At 44.0% G+C, this 21,574-nt stretch overlaps 1 protein-coding gene across 1 annotated transcript in view; it reads right to left on the bottom strand.

Annotated features, from left to right (window-relative positions):
* Nucleotides 1–393: 393 nt before the first annotated feature.
* Nucleotides 394–21,574, bottom strand: part of LOC119657972 — a 45,162-nt gene continuing 23,981 nt past the window's right edge. The window contains exons 4-8 of the mRNA XM_038065183.1: nucleotides 20,958–21,159; nucleotides 20,731–20,894; nucleotides 19,722–20,665; nucleotides 9,603–10,264; nucleotides 394–9,542 (exon numbers count right to left, since the gene is read on the bottom strand). Coding sequence (XP_037921111.1) covers nucleotides 8,615–9,542; nucleotides 9,603–10,264; nucleotides 19,722–20,665; nucleotides 20,731–20,894; nucleotides 20,958–21,159 — 2,900 coding nt within the window. The 3' untranslated portion in view covers nucleotides 394–8,614. The remainder of the gene's footprint in view (nucleotides 9,543–9,602; nucleotides 10,265–19,721; nucleotides 20,666–20,730; nucleotides 20,895–20,957; nucleotides 21,160–21,574) is intronic.

Genomic DNA, 21,574 nt, shown 5'->3' on the forward strand with positions numbered 1-21,574 from the left:
TTGAGAATTTTGCTCGGATCGAGTTGAAAATTGGGGAGTATATATACGGAAAAGTAAAAAAACAAAATGGATTTTTTGAAGGTGAAACCTTACCACTCTCAACTGGAGTTTTTCCTTCACAACGAACTAGCGGATAACGGATTTCGCGAGAGATGATCGTGGGTTAACAGTTATTAACATACTAACCTCGAATTGATCTTGTTTTGAAAGGAAAGTGTCAGACTACCTGGCAGTGTTGCCAACGCTCGATTTTTATCTCTTGTGTCCATTCCATGGCATTCAGTTGGAATAATCCTCAAGCACGTTTTGCACCTCTGAAGTACTTAATTGCTCCTGAGTGTTACATTTTTATTAAAAAAAGATATGTTTAGTGATTTAGATAAATTTATTTTATAGTAAACAAATGGTACATTTATTTTGTCCTGTTTTTACTTTATAATCTCCTTATTCCGTTTAAAAAGAATTTGTAATAATATTATGAATATGTAATTATTTTATTTGTTTCCTTGTAAAACTAACAACGAACTTAAACACTTAAACGTATGATCAGTTTCTCTTTAATCGCTACAGTACATGCTCTTGTATGTGATGCAATAATAATATCAATAATTAATTCAAGACATACAAATATAGTAATTAATAAGAGTATGTAAGACAATATTTGCTCTTCTGTTCGTATATAGATTTTGTAGGGTTGGTCGATGTATTTCTTATCCTCGCGGCTTTTCAATAATCCTTTTTTACAGCTTCCCTTCAATTGGGGGGAAATCATAATATCTACCAATGGCGGTTACTTTTTTGTAACGTGGACGCCATTTTGCGGGGGTAACGCCTGTTTGTATGCCTTCAATATATAAATTTGCGAATTATTTTTTCATTCTCCATTTTTTTTTTATTCAAATTTAAGTTTGTACTTGTATGCGTGTGTTATTTATTGTTTGCTTCTATGTATTTATGTCTGAAAGAATATTTTCATCTTGTGAGGATAAGGTGGTGTTAATTTTTCGTTCGAGTTGTTTTAGGTTTTGCATGTTTTGCCTCAAAATTTTATAATTTTTTTTTTCTTTTTCTTTTTACATTTATTCACAGCTTTTATATAAATTTATTTTTCATGTATAAAATGCCTGATTTTAATTTTGTTTGGAAACTTGTTGTACACTTAAAAATATGTTCTTCAAATTGTTGCGTTGTCTTTTAATTTTGGCACATTTTTCATTTCTACAGCAGAGTACAATACGCAATTAATTACAGTAGTTTATATAGGTGTGTGTGTTTTATTTTATTCAATTTAAACTTACAGTTAAGAAGTTCACTACGAAACCCCGCGAGGGGGGTTCACGCTCCTGAACGTTGTATACATATTTTATATATTTGTTTTAGTATGTTATACGAAAGAGTCTCGCAAATGGTTTTGCCTTTCAAAGATTATATAAAAATATTAGTTCCTATTTTTTACAATTTCGAATTCATTAAATTTGTTTTATTGATTCTACCGCGTGGTTGACCCTTCATGAGTTCTTTCAAATACACCTATTTTCCATTCTTCAAGGATGAAGGACCTTACAATTTTAAAAACAAAATGGAAGCACAAATAAGAGCGAAAAACATTAACAAAATGGTGCCGACTAAGAAAATAGGGTTCCTAAGCAATAACAAAATTAACAAAATGCGAGTACAATATGGAAACATAAATAATTAACTTGTTTTATGAAAGTTACAAATTTAAGTCCATTTTCATATAAATACATTGAGCTCGTCCTGTTCTCTGAGTTATCCCATTCCACGAGTAAATCCACTGATAATAGTAGGGATTCTATGATGTTTATTATCTGTTTTAAGGAAGGGCTTCGGGGCTGGAACGGATGGGATGAGAAGTATATACCCTCTTTTAAATAATTAAAATAAATTATTTGTATAAGTGTTTTACCAAGCTAACCCCTAGGCCCTAACTACATACATATATTATCTCTTAAGGAGTAAAATATTTCCAATGCACCCTGCTTGACGCCTTATCAAGCCTCTTTTCACTGTTCTCCTAAATCACCGATTGACACTATAAATCTTTATACAAATTACAAAGAATGTATCCGTTTCCATTTGATAGATAGTTGGACGAGAGGATTCATCGTCCTGGCTTATAAAGTGAACCCCACCATATACGGTCACAGGGGACAAGCAGAAGACTATAGGACAGACTAATACCGAATACAGTATTCTGGGAACCAACCTATCTCCCTCTGGGATTGATGTGTGGCTCTCCAAGAGCCAAGCCTCTTGCCTCCCAAGACCGTTAATGGGCGGTGACAGCTACACCCTGTACGAGGTAATTATACTATTAGCAAAACGTTACGGATCTAGACATCTCCCTCAATCCAGGGATTTATGCGAACCGCGCCCGTTGGATAGTTTGCAGTCAATGCCCTGAATGTATTCAATCGAAGCCTCACTTTACCGTGCTAGAGGGCTATGGCACGCCGGACTCCCTAACCTCCATGTTCGTGGGAATTATACGAGTAATACAAAAAAAAAACAAACCAACAAATCAAACAAGCGAGATCCCGTACCGCACACAGACTTGCCTATCAGGCGGAACCACATCTCCGTAATACTGAGTGTCAGATGACCATGCCCAAGAAGGGAGAAGTTGGGAGGTCAAGCAGTGGAGCCAAGGTCAACATTGGCCTACTGAGAAGACCACAACCACCTTAAAAAGCTGAGACCTTTGCTCCTTCCTGCTCCGTCGGCGGTCACTATATGAGACGTCAGGGAGGAGACAATTCTCGGGGCCGCAGGTGCTAAATGGTATCTGCGCTATCTGAAGGACGGCTTGAAACCAGAGGAAGTTCCTCTTAAGAAAACTCAGGACAGACTTAAGCCTTGAGCATCAGAGCCAAGAAACCGGGGAGTAGCGGCAATCAGTCCGCAAACAGGAAATGCTCCCAAGGGACCTAAACCATAGCCTAAGAGAGGGAAAGTCTCGAGGCAGTCAGCGGTGTAGGCAAAAGCCAAGAGACTCACCGTTATCTAAAATATAATAAGTAGTAAAGAGCATTTGGCTGACCATACTGCCGAAAGTATTTCCGGATACTTGTGAGGAGCAAGAAATAATTGAGAACTTCATTATCATGAAGATATGTAAGGGATGGAATGAGAACCTCGTGTTCACCACCATTATTATTCTGTTAAGGGAAAGTCGCACCGCGTCCTTGAAGAACTATTGTGCCCCGTTCACCACCACACGCTTTGGACCAGATCCTCTACTAGTAGACTGCGCGACGGAGGACACAGCAGACTTGCTTAGGACTATAGTCGTCAAGATGGAACGGAACGGAACTATCGACATACTTTGGAGATGATATACTAGGGACACACATGGTGACGATCTACCTTCGTCGCAGCATTGTAGACGGGGAAGCTTTTACAACTCCTCATCTCTCCAAACATGGATCTCCATACTCCAAGCAAGTAGAAAAGCAAAGACAAACTCCACACGATCGAGATATATGACCGATCCTTGGAGACAATTAAACGTCATAACTGCCTTATCAATTACGCATTTGGCAGCAAACTTGTGCAGGTGCACAGGGAGAAATCAGGGAAGCATACTTCGGAGGAGACATCGGATGGTAAATCTACTAAGGTCCCCGAAGCAATCGCGGAAGTCATAGCGGTTGAAATGGGAGCACCGAGCAGGGAAGTTGACCTGTTGCCCACAGAAGAGGAGAAGCTGGACAGCCTTGATCTAGGCTTTTAGAGCTCAAATCGGACAAAGAAACGCAAGGAACTGCGATGTCGGAAGAGGGTAATGCCCTGACATTGGAGAAGAGCACTAACAGAATCACTAACGGAGTCGATAACCAGCACTCAAATAGCTCAGGTAAACATCCACTACGTCACATCTGCATCTGCAATAATTGCATGGGCAAGTTCCAAGAATAACATTGGAAGAGTGCCGGCTCAAGACACTGGGTCTACCGGTTGCAGACTTGCGGTCTAGAAGGAGGAAATTTGGGATTCCTTTTGTGAAAAACCAAAAGCTTGCATCATTCTCAAAAAAAAAAAAAACTTAAAATACATATGTCTTTCAAAATTTCTAACTGGAGAACCTGAGGCAGCCCAAGTCGCCCTGCAAGCTGAGGGAAGAACTTGAGAGGTAGTTGTGGATATTTCCCTGGAGACGAAACCTAGATCCTACTGGAATTAGGCGCTATGCTGGCGAAGTTCTGCGAGAGTAAGGCGCTACCATTTTTTCTCGGCTGCGCCCGCCATGAGGTCTGGGGAAGCGATGACATTACTCGAAGAGATACCTTTTAACATTAATCCTCAGTAACAAGTTAGCGAACACCGCCAACATTCATGACCAGCACCAGACAAGAGGTACTAGAGATAACACTAGGGAACACACTGATGAGCGGTTTGATCAAGAATTGGTCAGTGTCGGCTGAGCCTTCTATGTCGGATCACAAAATAATCAGATTCGACACTGAGGCTAACTCGGAAGTAAATAGAATAATCAGGAATCCATGGAAACAGACTGCAACTACTACACACATCAGGATCGAAAATTGTTGAAGGATCGTTGAATCAATATTATGGAAGTTGCTGATGGAATCAACATCTTGTTTGGTCGGTGTCAAGCAATTTGACCGAATGTTTTGGGTATAGAAGATGTGTCAGTAAAGTTTCCTTGGGAATTGGTTAATTTTGACCAGAGAATCATGTGAGCATCGCCCAGGAGCTGTTGAATCACATCGAATGTGTATTGTGTCCGCCTCAATCCTGAAACTCAACACAGCCTGGTTTGGGGTCCAGCTGACGTTCGACAGGGAGAACACTATGTTGCTGAATGGACGGCAGACATTAGCATTGAACAGGTCTCATAAGTATTTTCTTTTTCTAGGAGCTAGTGAAATTGTTGGTCGCGTCCTGAAGGGGCATGGCTGACTACCGAAACTTGGAAGCGCATTGACCAATCTAGAGAATTAAAGGCTCTTATTGCCATTACAAGTGGGGGCGAACGTAATGCCCTTAAGTTGCGCTACCGCGACAAATTTCAGAGGTACAATGTGGTGTACTTCATAGCAAATGGGAATTTACTATTGTGCTGGTTAGGGATAGTGGAGTGGCCGCAAAAGGCCGAAGGCTTCATCGAGTAGAGAAGGGAGTTTCCGCTCCGGATCCGCCTACTCTAGCCACATCAACACCGACAATTTGAACAGGCGTGTTTGTTTGTGAATTGAGGGATTGGATTCTGGAAGTTCTATCGATTCTCGATGACGGTATCCAGGGCTCTTCAAAATGCTCGCTCGCTCTAACTTCAGCTAAGAGCGTGTGGATTTTGGCTGGGAGTAGGCTCATCCAAATGACGATGATTTGCTTGCATGCTAGTCATGTATTAGGGGCAAGTGGATCTGGCGGGGATTAACCGAAGCAACAGACCGGGGATTGTCCTCTCTGCACTGGATTAGCGGCTAATGAGACCGCAAGCCAAGGTGGAATAATAGAACCTTACCCTGGTGGACATTCTTCCCAGACCACTCTTGCGACCAAGACATGGACTCAAAATAAAATAAGCTTACGAGAGAAGAAGAGGTGGTGATTCCAGGCATATCATCTGAGGACGAGCTGCTGGCATTCAGCCAGGAGACAGTAGCCATTGACAGCAGTACAATCGGTGGGATGAAAAGGACCTCGTTAAATACCAGGTGATTGTTACGAAATACAGCAGCAAACGCTTGGCAGCCGAGCAAAAGGCAAAGCCCACCGCTCTCAAACGTAATCAATCGCAAGACGAGGTCGAACAAAAACACAAACGGAGCCGAGTGAGCAAGAGCTCGAACACTAAGCAACCTCTGGAGAAAAGTAACGAACTGCGAAACCCCCAGGAGCCACTTACGTGAGGCGCTGGAGGATGGCGATTCCGCTAGCGGCAAACTAGCGCCAGAAGTGTGGGCGAGTGTTGAAGCCAGGCTATCTAAGATGGTCATTGAGCATCGAGCAGGGAGTTTCTTGCTTCGTGCGTCGTTAAGATCAGCGACGCTTGGGAGGACGTAAAGCTCAAAGTCATCCCCTATTTCCAGATTCCCAGGAGACCGATCGCTGGCATCTGGTTGGCAAAAATCCGCATGGATAAAGACAAGCTCGTCCAATCCCTGCGCTTTCAAAACCCCAGGATTCCCATAGATGACTGCGTAGTTATCAAGGAGGAGGATCTCCAGACAAACAGTCAACTTTTTCTGCTCCGTATAAATGGAGACTGCCTGGAGGCACTGGAAAAAGTAAATTATAAAGTGTGGTTCGGAATCAGGAACGCAAAGTTTAAAGTGTTCCGCTCAGGAAAACCGGACGACGATCTGAATCCAATCGACCCCGCCAACGAGCTGTTGGAGGAGGTGAGGATCGATGGTCGGACGGGAACTGACGAGCCTCCCACGCAAGCAGATCATGCTGAGGGCAACGCTGGTAAATCTGTTGCACTCAAAATGTACCTCGGCTAATCTACTTATCGTCCTCTAGGAGGAAAACATCGACATCGCATCGCAGCCTTGGATCGGAGGCAACCGAACCATCAATGGGTTCAAAAACAAGTACTATAAATTATTTCACAGCAAAGGAGACGCTGATCAGGACAGACCTAGAGCATGTTTCCTCGTGAAGATGACTCTGTATGTTTTTCAGTGTCCGGACCTGAGTTCCAGCGACCTAGTCGTGGTCAAACTGGGGCAGGTGGAGGCAGAGAACGTGAATATTTCCTCGGCTTACATGGCCTACGACTGATCAACTTCGTCAGAAGGACTACACCATTTAATGACCAGCTCAGCAACAAAGAAGGCCAACCTGTTGATAGGTTGCGACGCCTATGCAAGGCATACGCTTTGAAAATAAACGAGAGAGGTGCGTCACTCTTTGGTTTTACTTTTAATACAAATATATCGACGTGTAACAAGGGCAGTACATTAACCTTCCAGCTTCGGAGAACTGTAATGGTTGGAAGGAGGTCCTTGATATCGCTATAATAACCGACAATGGGATTCTTAGGGTGGAGAACTGGAGAGTGTCTGACCGGAAATCCTTCTCAGATAATAGTTGGATACTTTTCAGTCTAGGTCTCGCCGCAGAGGTCTCCGAACCCTTCACAGACACCAGGAAGATTGGCTGGAGGAAGTTTGGTCAAATAATTAAGAACAAATTCTCCGGTGTACAAATATGCACGACAGACAAACTGGAGTCAAAGGGGGCTCTGGAAAAGGCATTCGATAACGCCTTTAAAATCTCGTGCCTTGTTAAATACACCAAGAAAACACTGCCACCATGGTGTAATGAAGGTCTCTCCAGCCTCAGGAAACTGACCAGGAAAATCTTTAACATCTGCTACTGACATAAATATTGGCAGCCATACAAGGACTGCCTGAAGAAGTACAAGTCAGCCATCAAGACCGCCAAGAGCTGACCTTAGATTAGACTTTAACTCAGCACACCTACATACCTACATAGGTATAGTGATAATGAAATAATGATAATGAATCTTTTGTTCACTGGGCGAGAATAGATCCCATGTGTCACTGAAATTTAAGAAACACCACTGGCAATACCCTCGTGGTGCCTGGAAGGGGATAAACACTGAACACCACTCACGCGAATAGATGTCGTCAAATTGGGGAATCCAGGAAAGAGAATTATGGAGAAACAACAATTGACGCTTGAACGTTTCATTTGAAAATAAGTAACCAGTTTACTGCCTGTCTGGAAACATATGCTCAAATGAATCCACAGAGTCATCACTGAACGCCTTGTGACCTCTGTTACTCCACCACGCCTGGAGGATAACCTAAAGGTACATCAATCAAATGTGAGATCGAGCAGAGGAGACTGATGAAAAAGGGCTGCACCCCCTGTCCGAGAATATCCATTGATGATGAAAAACGATAATCCTTAATATTGAGCAAGATTCTATATCAAGCACTTCCCGATGACAAAGAGAACCAGAGAATTCCGATTGGATCATCAGTGGTGGCGCTTGCCTAGAGTAGAACCCCCTGTCAGAGGCCCTACTAAGACCGCGACGGATAACCAAACTCGAAAATCCCTAAAAATTCCGTTGCAACTAAAAAGAGGCACTGCCCTGCTCCTTGAAATCCTAAGGACACGGTGACAATCGTTGAGGAGTCACTACCATCCAAAGTATTTCTCCTCGAGCAAGTTTGAACAAGGTGAACGCAGTCGATTGCGAATATGTGGAGGAAGATTTTGTACTGGTCAACGTCGCATCTCAGTATAATCAAGTTAGATACATCATCGAGATGTTTTTAAAAAAGCACGTTTGATGGTTCGCTTCTGTCATTAACACTGATGAGTCCGATCTAGGTGGATCAACCCCGCTACCGAACGGGAAGAAAAAGATAGTCAATCCGAAATTAACTGAGAATAGCATATAAAAGCGGTTGCCTGGTTGGATGTAGGAGAACTGCTTCAGTATTAACAAATATGAAGGTTTTCCCTTTTTAGGTAGGCAATAGCTCCAAACAAAGCCTCGTTAGCCAACGCTCAAAATAATATAAAAATTTTCCTAAAAACAAAACCTCGAAATTGGTGACAAACCTAATCCATAGTATTTCTAATAGTAGGCTGGGAATGGATGGTAGTTTGATGGGTTCGGTGTATGGTGATTAGTAGAAGGCAACACGGGACGCACAGTTGGATGATAGTTACCTTGGTGATACGCTCCAAAGCTACGAGCCGACATCATATGTCGATTTTGAGTTGAGTCGCCCAATAAGCGGCTCTGATCCGTCCCCAAAAGACGGTTATTTTGCTCCATCAGCAAATGGGCCGTAGGATCAACAAGAAGACGATGCTGCTCCGGATTGGAAGCAGCCAAGAGTCGGTGTTGTTCAGCGGTAGATAGAAGGCGATGGTGATCGAGAGATTCTCGACTATTATGTTGTCCTATTTGAGAGGGAAGAAATGATCGGTTGTTGCCCACTGCCATATTGGTATTTGGGGTCAAGTCTAGTGATACCATCCTTAGCATATCGTGGTGGGGATGAGGGTAGGATAGAGCAGGTGGAGAAGCCACAGCGTAGTTCGCTGTGCGACTCAGATCAACGGAAGTAGCCTGGTCATGATCCTGCTCGGAAAGTTGTTCAGGCATCATATTATGGAGGGATTGGTGCTGCATGGAAAGGTCTTGTTGCTGTTGCTGCTGTTGTTGTTGTTGATGCTGCTGTTGTTGCTGCTGCTCTCGCTCTGAGAGTATGTCGTAGATATGATGGTGATATCGTCCTAAGCCTAAGTTCGTGCTTGTCGTCGCAGGCAATTGGAAGTTGTGATGATAGTTGGCACCGATATTAGCTCTAGAGGTCATATCTAGACCCTGCATGTCTGAAATATCACTTCCCGCGTTGCTTCGGAAACCTGATACATCCAGTTCTTGATTATTGTTGTACTTGATTGTGGAGTTCGCTACTCCGTCGTATTTGGAATACATGAGATCCATTTGGGTGGAACTAAATTTCATTCTCATCTCCTCGCCGCTTGCCGTACTGAAAATATAGAGAGTAAACTGCCGAATTATGCAGATAAAGCCTGGAAGGATATATTACCTATTTTGTGCTATGATACTGTTCTCCTCATCGCTGGACATTTGGTTCTGTACAGACAGGTTGTTATGTCCTCGATCGTCCTGCTGTTGTTCGGCTCGTTTGCGACAAATCTCGCCACTGAAGTCATATCGTGGGATGGAGGGGCTCGATGCGGGTGAAATAAGCTCGTGTTCAGGATAACTTCTTCGCGATTGCAAAGGAGGTAGGGGTGAAGATGATATGTTGTTGTTAGCCGCCCCACCATTTCCTCCGTTTCCAGTCCCGAACATAGTGTAATCCCTTCCAGGTGAGATTACTTGGGGCGATGGAGGCGTATGGTGGTGACTGGGGAATTTCTCTTGATCTGAAATCTGTTGACCTCGAGGTGTTGATGAGGAGTCCACATCTATGTCATTATTGTTATTGTTGTTGGCGTTGTTATGACTGTTGTTGTTATTGTTCGAGGTATCGGGTGAAATGTTGCACGAGTTCAAATTACTCGCGGTACTTTGGAACATTGGCAGTGGTGGAATTTGCATGGGAAAGTTGTTCATATTCTTCATCATCTTGATTTCGTTTTCTAAACTTTCAATGTTGCTCATACCACTCCCAAAACGGTTGTTATCCACTTCAATTTGAGCGTTGATATTACTGTCGCTATCTAATGTGGAACTGTTTGGGCACTGAAATTCAAAGGAATACAAACTATGATTATGAGCAAATAAGAAATATGTTCTCAAAAGGCAACACCCTCGTCAGAGTAAGCGATAAGTTGCAGTCATAGGGAGAGAGAGGAAGGGCCGGAAGCCCCCCTTTGTTAAAGTGTAAGCTTGACATTCATACTAACGGATATGAAACCTATCTAATGTCTCTGTTCTGTCTCTCATTTAAAAAGAAAATTTCACAGAACTCCTACTACGTGCGCGTCATGAAATTCGAAGAAGCATGCAACTCTTAGAAAGCCAAAACAATTTTCTTTTACTTTACTCAGAAAGCGCTCAACAGACGACCGAAAATTTAGATATAGTAGAGGAGTATGTGGAGGCACATCAGAGGCGCGAACCTGGACGCCGCTGCTGCGTTCAATTGCGGTGGAAACAGCTGACGGCCAGACAGGGGACCGGCATGACAAATGTCAAAAATGACATGTTGTCAATTTGGACACTCGAAACTTGTCCGCCGGCCAGGTAGGTGCCAACTGAAATAAAATTCTAGAAAATATCAATTGTAACTAAATGTAAATCAGAAGGACATTTATGATAATTTAACTAATGAATTCTTCGGTGATAAACCGTATGTGGAATGGAAAACGGTTCCGCACAAGTAATTGCACGTCCTGAATATGTGAAATGTTCAGATATAAAAAGAAAATTTGTTCATGGAATTGCAAATCTCCATTATCGAAAGATGCGGTAGCAGCACACTGGCTGTTCATTCATAAGAAATGAAGCACTTGAGACTTTAAACAGGACTCCGGTGAGAGTAGCCAAAGTGTGCTATTCAATAAGTACTCTCCCGACAGTAAGACAATCAACAAAACTAACACCTAACCCATAGCGAATGTGCGGACATTTTATTTGTCCGCACATTTGTTGAGGTATAAACGGAACAAGGAGAAAGAATATACAAGCAATATACAGATCCCTCACCCCAAAAAGGTGTATCTCTCACTCTGGGAAAGGGGGCCAAAAAGCCGGTAAGTGGTAAAGTAATGCGGCAAAACCAAAAAAGGTGACAGTAGAACTAGTTGGGCTAAAGAGAGCAAAGTGGGAGCCAATAAAGCGAAAACTGTACTTGGCTAAAATATCGCGCTGCGTGTTCGAAAGCATGAGACCCTTAATAAGGGCCTACAATCTACTGACAGTCTTAAGAAGGCTAAGTTAAAGTACAGACGACGTCTAAATGAATAGCCAATGTAGAAGATCCTGGACATAGGAAAAGTCTGTATGGATTAGTCGTCCGTCGCCTTAGACATCTCTGAGAAGATGATGCAATTCGACTGATGCAAAAGTTACAGAGAAAAAGTTCACATTGTACTGCCGTGTGATAGACAAGTGGACTTTGATCGCAGGCATACCCCAGGAAACCGCAAATATTTTAACATCAAAAAGGCATTAAGAGCCGAGTTTGATTCAAAGTAACTTCAAAAATTGAAGAGTTCCTCAGGACTTGTTCTAGCCATGCACCTATGAAATGGAAACGCTAACCGCCTTAACCAGCGAGCCCCAAAGAAACGAAAATGATTGAAGGCTCTACTGATCGCTGATGAGGTCATCACGGAAAATAATGACCTAGAGTCGATGCGGGCAGAGGCGGCGGCACCAACAACACCACGACGCCCTGCAGGCAACAGTTTTAGTACTCGCCGAAGCACTCTCCTTCGACGTCTAGCAGAGGTCTTCGCTGAGGTTCAGTACGAATTCCAAAGAGCGTGTATAGAATTCTGGGAAATGAATCCTTTGCATAGACCACGGTCTATACATCTCCAGCAACTCTAAGACTTCTATTTCAAATCAATGATGAGATTGCATCTGGGCTATGTACTGATATGTCGCTGCTGAAAATCCGATCACTTCTCCATTGTGGTGTAGGTACGGCTGTCAGATTGCACGGTCAGAAGATTCGCTTTCGCGTTATTGGTTTGAGTGACCGAAAGTTCGTCTGGAACATCGGCAGGGCTCACTAAGGCGTGACATTGCGAGACTGACTTAAATCAGCACTGCCAGTACCAGCGGACGAGTAGGGAATAAAGTGCAGAGGGTTTGCAGGAACTATGCCATCCCCAGTGAAACACCCGTAGTTGAAATTCTTGACCCACTCAAGCAGAAACTTTCTGTTATAGGCAGTCGGTTACAGCGGTATGACGAAAGTCATTCCAGACGTGTTCAGAATGCAACATACGCGAGGAACCAGCGGAACTTTTTCAGATCTCTCAACCAATTCTAACAGAGCGTCCAGACACTCCAGTTTTCGGTGACGGAAGCGAAACACTATTGGGGTGGGCTTTGGGAGTTACCCGACCAGCATACTGAGCATGCTGAGTGGATCACCGACGAAGGCACCCGCCATGCCAATACGCTTGGCATGAATTTTGCGGATGTCACCGAAGAAGAAGTTCGACGAACCTAAAGAGCTCGAAGAACTGGAGGGGCCCAGGTCTGGATCGGGTGCAAAATTTCTGGTATAAGAAATTTGCGAGTGTATACAGTCGGTTGGCAGACAGTATAAATGAGGTCATAAATTGGCTGGAGAAATTTCCACCCTTCCTCACTGCGAGGATTACCTAACTTATCCCCGAGAAGGACACGGTGCGGGTCCTCGCAGACACAAGACGGATTGCTTGCTTACCAACCCTCTACAAATTCATAACGTCCATCATTAGTGGAAGGGTCAATGCGCACCTCGAGGCCAACAACGTTCTGTCTGAGGAGCAGAAGGGCTGCCGAATTGGGTCAAGGGGTTCCAAAGAGCAACCCATTATCGACTAGCTAGTTGTAGGACAAGCAACTAGAGGCCAAAGAAACCTCTTTAACTGCTATATCGAGTACGTAATAAAGTTTTTCACAACAGTAATGGAAGGGTGGTACACCACCTTATCAGTGCCTTCATCTGAGGGTGCCATTATCTCAAAGACTATCCATATACGGGGGGGGGGCATCTTCCAGGGGAATTTGTTGAGTTCCCTTTGGTTTTAAATGGCACTGAACCCCCTTTCATGGCTACTTAAAGATGCTAGAGGGCATGGTTTTGCAATAAAGTAAGGCTTAAATGCTGAGTGCGAACTGACCCATTTGATGTACTTAGATGATATCAAGCTGTATGCTGGTACTGATGACCATCTTAGAAGTCTGTTGCGAATATTAGACATGTTCAACCGTGATATTCGGATGGAATTTGAATTAGACAAGGGCCGAATCACAACCATCCGCAACGGTCATTACGAGCCGCATGCCGGACATGGCATTGGTAACCTCCACATCGAAGGTATGACCAAGACAGACTTCTACAACTACCTAGGAATTCTGCAAGGAACCAATGCTCAAGTTGGCCATCTGAAGGATGCTCTGCTGTCCGAATTTCTGCAACGTGTAAAGCTGGTGCTGAAATCGCATCTCTCGGGGAAAAATAAAATAAGCGCGTTGAATGCACTCGCTATCCCTTCACTGGCTTACGCATTCGGAATATTGCCGTGGATGAAGAAGGATCTGGAAAACGATCAGTGGCGGATACGGACAACTATGTCCAAATTCCGAATGCAGCATCCAAAGTCTGCAGTGGAGCGGATGAAGCTGCCTCATGACATCGGGGGTAGGGGCGTGGTTGACGTGGCTGCATAATATCATTGGCAAATCGACTCGCTACGCGCTTATTTTTTTTTACAACAAAGAACAGGCGAGTCTCTTGCATGCAACTGTCTGTAAGGCAGACTATGGACTGACCCCACTTAACTTGAAGGATCGATTTTTCAATCCTCTGAGTTGGGTGAAGGCGGACCAAGAGCGGATCGATGAATGGAAGTCGAAGGCAGTGCACGGTAAACGCGTGAATTGTCTTTGGCAGCCATTTGTCGAACAGATGGCTGTGTGCTGGGGAGCTCTTTGCTGAGACGGAGGGGTTCATGTGTGCCACTCAGAATGGCGTGGTCGTGACCCCAGCTTAGAAAAGTCTCATAATGAAGGGGCGGGTGGAGAACGACCAGTGGAAAACCAGTGTTCGGTGCTAGCGACTTTGGACCATTTCATTTCTGGCTGCACTGAAATAGCACCGGCACAACACACAAACAGGTGTAAAGCGGTAGGCAAGGTGATCCATCGAAACCTGGCAGACAACCATGGACTGATCACGGGAACATGTCCGGTTTACCGATATGAGCCGCAAGCAGTACTTGATAGTTCTGCTTACAGAATGTATTGAGACCGGCAAATTCTAACTGATTGCCACATACCACACAACAAGCCTGCCGTTAGTTGATTATAGGGGTCGCTCCGCCTATATTATTGATGTTGCTATCCCCCATAATTGCAGCATTAAATAGAAATACGGGGAAAAATTGAAAACAATAATATGCCGGTGAACCATTCAACTGGCAGAGCGTCCTTATTGGTCGTGCGGCAACCAAGCCATACTAAAGGAAATTTCACCACGCCTGAAGTCTCAGGCTGATTTAGAGGACATGCTGGACAGTCTGCTCTCGTATGGCAAAGGGCGGAGGCTACAAGTAATTTTCGGTGACTTCACTGGATGGGTCATAAAATTAGGAAATCCACTGTGGAATACAACAAGACATTGTTTTTTCAAAGTCTTTAAAAAACTATTGGCTAACGAATGTGGATGATACCTATCGCACAAGGAGTACGATTTGGATATAGGCCTATCTTTCATTAGTTTTTAGCTGGCTCGCGATGTGTCCTGAAACGTTAGTGATTACATAGAGCATTTACCGGGTAATCGTACTACAAGAAAGGGACGGTCCCATTCAACCTAAGAGCAAAGACACCTCAATCGACGCTGCCTCACCTTTGTTCTAGGTGACCGTAATATAGGTGGCGGGTGTTCTTTGCAACCTTACATTGAAATTTAAACTGGGCCAGGCAAATTGTGGGTATCTACTTCATAACGGGGAGGATTAATTGAGGAACAACTACCTCGTACGTGTTTTTGGACTAATTGGGGAGTAACCCATTTTTGGTCCATGCCCTTATTTTGTGCAAAACATCCAAATTTAACAAAAGCGATTCTCTGTTTCATCTACAGCCAAACCGCAAAATTTAGGTCTAATCTGGTTCAAGTAGGCGCAAGCAAAAGTTGTAAGGACTCAATAGAAGATTAACTAGCGTACGTCCATGAAAGGAAGCTAGGTACACCGCGAAGTAATAGACAACACTGTGAAAGACGCGGGACATTAACCCGCGGGGAAGCGCTTGCAGGCCTATAATGCCAAGATTCAGAGGTCTCTGTGGATTATATGCTTCGTTATTCTCCTGAAAATTGTTTATTCATTCAGGAGCATAAATGCGGTGAATGTCTCCAGATGCTTCTAGGATACTCAGTAACGTTGCGTAATGAGTATCAGCGAGTGTTTATCAGTGGTTACCCTTGCTGTCCGGAGCGCCTTTAATTCGGTCAATTGGAGACAAAGAAAGAGGTTCCTGTCAACAATTGGCGTTTTCTGTTACCTGGCTGCAGCTATCAAGAACTATCTTACAAGGGAGCTCCACAGGGTACCGTACTGGGCCTACTGTTGTGGGATGTCAGCAGTAGACCTAGCATCAAGCAGCGTTTGTAACATGCTTGCCCTAGGGTATTCATTGTAAACGTAACTCAGGTAACTGTCGGAGCCCGCGATACATTAACAGACTCCTTACGGTCAGAGTCGTGACCTCTATACGGCTTAACGTATATAGCTTGCGGTTTCGTCCAGGGACGAGGCAACTCATCAGACGCTGCCTCACCTCTGCCCTGGGAGCAGCGTGACCGAAGTGGTTACACGGTGGTATTTGCTCCGGCCTTGTAAAATTTTAGGCCTAAGTCGGTCGAGGCCAAATTAAAATTTTGTTTAAGAATTGAGGGATTCCTAAGTCCGCCATCCACTTAATGACGGACCGGACCAGTTGGAAAGCAACATGCTTTTTCGGTTGTGCTCCACGGAACCGTCATCCTTGGGCAAGCACCCAAGTTGTAAAATATATGACTTGCGGTTTCGTCCACTTGACTTAACGTAGTAGTAACTTGGGCAACTACAATGAGTGCAGGATACAATTCCCTTAGAAAATTAGTGCAGTTTGCAGAAAGTCCCCTACAAGAACGTATTGTACTTTGAACACTGTCCCTGGCGGTGCTAAGTGATACCGATTCGCATACTGATGGACGAGATAATATCCATCTTGGATGGGAAAATTGGTTCCTTTGTTTGACACAGTAGGTGACAACAATAATACGAACAACCATAAAAGAGCCATAAAAGCAGTCCATCAGGCCCGAGGAAAGTTTAAAGAATGTGCATAGATCCAGATAGGATCTATGCTGTTGTAGGAAGGGAAGGTTTAGAAAGCGGAGGCGGGAGGGGTAATCCACACGAGGGAAGCTTTTCTTAGAGAAGAGGGAACGGGTGAATTTACGTTGCACATTTTCAAGGGCAAGACAATCACAGCTACGGGAGGGTGACCAGATCACGGAGCAATACCCGGGGGTATTCCTTACGAGGGAATTGAAGAGAGTTAAGGATGGTTGGATGGAGTCAAAATCAGAGGAGGAGCGAAGAACAAAGCCTGACAATTTTGCTGCTCGATTGATGACATCGAGGCAATGGGTGTCAAAGCGGAGCTTATTGTCGAAAGTGACTCCGAGGTCTTGAGTGGAATTTAAGCAGGATAAGGAATGTCCGTCAAGCGAGTAGGAGAAAGAAGTGGGTGAGGGTTAGGAGTAGCACATAGAGTGACACTTTCTGACGTTTAGCGCTAAACCATTAGTCGAGCACCAACGAACCAGAGTGTCCAGGTTATTCTGAAGGGAAACGCAGTCCATAGGCGACGATATAGCGGAAAACAGCTTAAGGTCGTCTGTATAGAGCAAACAGAGACAAGTAAGAAGGGGAGGAAAGTCGTTAATAAAAAATAAAAATAGCAAAGGGCCCAGAATAGACCCCTGTGGGACGCCAGAAGAGGGGGAGAAGGAGCGGGAAGTACAGCCGTCAAAAGAGACGCGGCAGAATCGGTTGGAAAGGTAAGAGGCAAGCCATAAAACAAGTGGTATGGGAACGTTTAGGGACGAGAGTTTGGATAGAAGTATCTTGTGATTTACACTGTCGAAGGCTTTCGCGAAGTCAGTGTAAATGGTATGCACTTCTTGCCATGAATTTAGACATTTGGCGACAAAGTTGGTAAAGTCAATCAGTTTGGAGGTAGTGGACCTACGTTTAACGAAGCCGTGTTGTTCATTCACTATGTGTTGGCCAAAGTGGGCGGACAACCAGTCGCTGACATATCTTTCCAGAATTTTAGAACAGGAGGAGAGGAGGGAAAAGGAACGGTAATTCTCGACAAGCGAACGATCGCCACTTTTGTGAATGGGGATAATGAGAGCCTCTTTCCACAAGCTGGGAAAATGATTCTCTTCAAGGCTTTTGTTGAAAATAAGAGATAGGGGAAGGGAGATGGACTTACCAGTTTTGACCAAAAAGAGGTTTGGTCCGACCTTGGCATCAAGTTACTAATGATGTATTCGACAAGGATAGGGGTAAGAAGGAGAATGGTAGGCGATGCGGGGCAGGTAACATCTACTATCGGGAGGGATTCGGAGGAAGGGGGAGGAACATAGACTGACGAAAAGTAGCGGCAGAGTAAATCACAAGATAGTTGGGGGGAGTTAGCTGCGAACCCAGAGAATTTAATGGACGGAGGGGATAACTGAGCAGGGCAGCGGGAGTTGCGAATGTGGGATCAGAAAGGTTTCAGATTTCCGCGCTTTAGTGAGTCTTCCGAGATATCGCATTAGTGGGCCTAGGCGCAAAACCGGGATGTCTGGAGTTCCTTATTAAGGCAGACCTAGACCGGATACCGGCCGTTGCGCCGTTGATGATGATGATCAAATTTCTCTCGTCTCCTTTAGACATTCCACGGGTTATTTTTGATCACCTAATATTATTTCAACGGAGGCTTCTCCAGTTCTCTCCAGTCACAATAATTTGAATGATCGCGAAGGTTCCTGGGAAAGAGATACTTAAACATCTAGGGGGTATGAGTGGAGTGTGCCGTAGATACCTGCACAACTTGGGAACCCTATTTCTGAATTGGCATAACGGCATTAGATGGGTCCCTTATCGGTATGAACGCTAAGGTTGCAGTTAATATAAACCAACAGTGCCAGCACATGGACGAAGGGGTCCATGGAATTGTTCCACGGCGACAGGCGCTAACGTCAAACACCCAGGAACTTCAACAAAGGCAAAGCAAAGAAGAACCAATTTACGAAGTGATGAAAAGAACGCATGGAGACAGGTTGAATTTTTCCTCAAAATTGTTTCATCAGAAAATAGAATTTTGCGATATTTTTTACCGGAAAATCGTTGCAGAAGAGCAGCACAACGAGTTCGCCGAATTTCCTTTAGTTTTGACGTTAACATATGGCTAACGCACCGCCGGTACGCACCGAGATCAAGATCTTTTTGTAAAATATCAGACCCCAATCTGCAAGGGATTCATCTGAAGTGGCTCTGCCACGAAGCCTTACCGGAGGTTATCTGGTACCATGGGAACCGGGATGGCCCTCTGAGAGCATATGCTCCAGGAGAATTCCTGGAGGATGTGTTCTCGGCCCGGTTATTTGCGGTTGTCCCCCTAGTGGGAGTTTCATGGTGGTTGTGGTTATGCCTGCATCGCGGGCAGAGCTCTTCGGAGCTCGAGCGTGAAGTTGCGCTGTACAACTCGAGTGCCGTACTCCTTAGTTGCGGCAGAGACGTTAGATAGGCCTCCTATCCACTGGTATGAATGCTGAGCCTGCACTCAGTGTAAACCAGGATTGCTGTGCTTGCATGGCGGGGCTCTGATTGTGGTCCCAAAATCAATCCGTGTCCAAAGAGGACCGCGGGATTATGTCTTCACGGCAGGTACTCACGTTAAACCCCCCCAGGACTTTCATGTAAAATACGACTCACGCTTCGAGTTGAAAGGCCCATTTCCGCCGATATTCATTGCGTGAACACGCTCACGCACAGCATGTACGACATTCATGCGACATACGAACCGCGGGTCCCCGTCCCGCGGCCTGTCAACCATATCAGCTGTTTCGCGGTATCGAGCTAATGTCCTAAAAACGAAACGTTCGTTTACTGGCAGCTTTTTTAACAAACTATGAATCTTTTTCGACGTATTCCCACATTGGTGCAACGCAATAATCGCGACTCTTTTTTCGTAGTTACTGAACTTCATCGTGTTGTCGTTCACGCGCTATTGACCTTCGGAACCTGAAAGTCTGACGGAAGTAGGGTATGCTTAGGTACTCTCCGTGCGCAGTGTTACCAATTTCGGCCACCTAACATTTCGCATCGACTGACAGAACTTATGGCTATACTATGTATAAGTTGATAATATTAATACACCAAACAAATTTTACAGGTTATCAACAAAAGAAGAAAATACTCACTTTTATCCCGTTCCCCTCGTTGTCTATCATGCTTCCAACTGAATTCAATGCAGCTTCCACCAGCATACTAGCCGACGAAGTAGCACCTCCTGCTGTCAGTCGTGGGTTCGTTGTGTTATAAAACGAACTTATGAATGATTGTGGATGTGTTATGGGGTTCATATGTAGCTGCGATTGATTTTCCTGCGCCTCATGGAATTGAGACATTTGTCCCGGATTATTGGAATCCACCACATCCAAGAAAGTCGAGTTTTCATCCTCTTCGTGTTGTACGTGGCTCTGGTCTGCGTTGTTCATCATAAATCTTGCCAAAAAATCTCGGTTTGGAATCATTTTACTGGCAGCCACATCCTCCACCCCAACATCCCGAATGTGACGTTCATCGTCGCTGATCCATTTTTTACTTCCCTTGCTTACAACTAGGTTTTGGCAATGGTTTGAAGTATCCTTCATGTTTGCAATGTGTCTAAAATTATTGTCGTTTTCTTGTGGCTGGTGCTGCTGGTGTGGAAGCTCTACTTGATCGCCAATTAGTTTTTGGGCGTCGTCTACGTTTGCACCGACTGCGTTTAACCTTTGGGCCGTTGTGGACAGGAATGACTCGACTAGACTCAGTTGAGCGTTTTGCTTCCGACGAGCCTTTTCGAAGCGATCATCTTGACTATCCTCTTCATCGATGCTCTCCTTTGGAGTGCTGGCTCGATACTTTCTTTTTCGCTTCTTACCTACTTCTTTATTGTAAATGGAAGTTATTTTGGACGAAAGGAGGGAGAGGTTCGTTTCATTTCGACAGAGGTCTTTTATGGATTTTCCCGATTTTTTAATATTTTCAAAAATATTATCCTCGGAGTATTCAGATTCACTTTTACTATCTTCCATCATAGTGGAACTGAGAATTGAATTCTGATCCTCAAGACTCTTTCGCCGACGTCGAGGCGCTTGTTCTGTAAGGACAAGGTATGGTTAACGCATGCATCCATACTTTTATGAATAAAATCGATAGCATTACCTAAGAAGTCGACCTTCATGCCGCCAGAATAAGCATCAAACGTATAGGCAACACTTCTCTCAATTTTAGGCATTTGATCCTGCGTATAATTGTGCACTTTCTTGTAGTGGAACTGCAGACACTGCTTGGTTGTAAAAGCTGCTGTACATTCCGCTTCGGCACATCTGGAAATTCAAATCCAAAATTGTTTCCAGATATTTTCACTTTCACTTGAAAGGGATACTTACTTGAAGGGTCGAACCCCAGAGTGCGTGAGCATGTGGATCTTAAGGTTACTTCTATTTTGGAAGAGTTTTTGACAACGGGGACAACTAACTACTGTTGAATTTCTACTGTGGACTTCTTTACAATGTCGCTGCAATGCTGCTCTTGATCCTAATAATTTCGAACAAAGTTTGCATTGGAAGTCTCGTAAAACTTCCGCCATATCTGAAAGAAGGCGAACATAATTAATTAAATCATTTTATTTTTGAACTAATAGTTAAATGTCTATGAAAAATTGAAGTCGGAAGAATGTTTTCTTCGCCATATTCAATGCTTTGTATGTTATTTATCTTAAATTGTCCTTGTGTGCTCACCCAAAACTTTCCCTGAAATTCGGGACAAATCAATTTACGCGGAAAAGACAAGTTTGAGCTACTGTAACTTTGTCAGTATTGGTACGATTTTGATCAAACTTATGCTTTATAGTATAGTCCATATTATTGCGAACTCCAGGATAAACATAAAGGGGAGTTCTAGTCCAATTCCCAAAAACATATTAATAAACTATTATTAACTTAATTTGAGTGGATATCGATATGAAGAGTATTTTGGGGCCTGAAAACCGGTTTTCCGGTATGGT

This window comes from Hermetia illucens, chromosome 5 (genome assembly GCF_905115235.1).
Source record: "Hermetia illucens chromosome 5, iHerIll2.2.curated.20191125, whole genome shotgun sequence".
Lineage (NCBI taxonomy): Eukaryota > Metazoa > Arthropoda > Insecta > Diptera > Stratiomyidae > Hermetia > Hermetia illucens.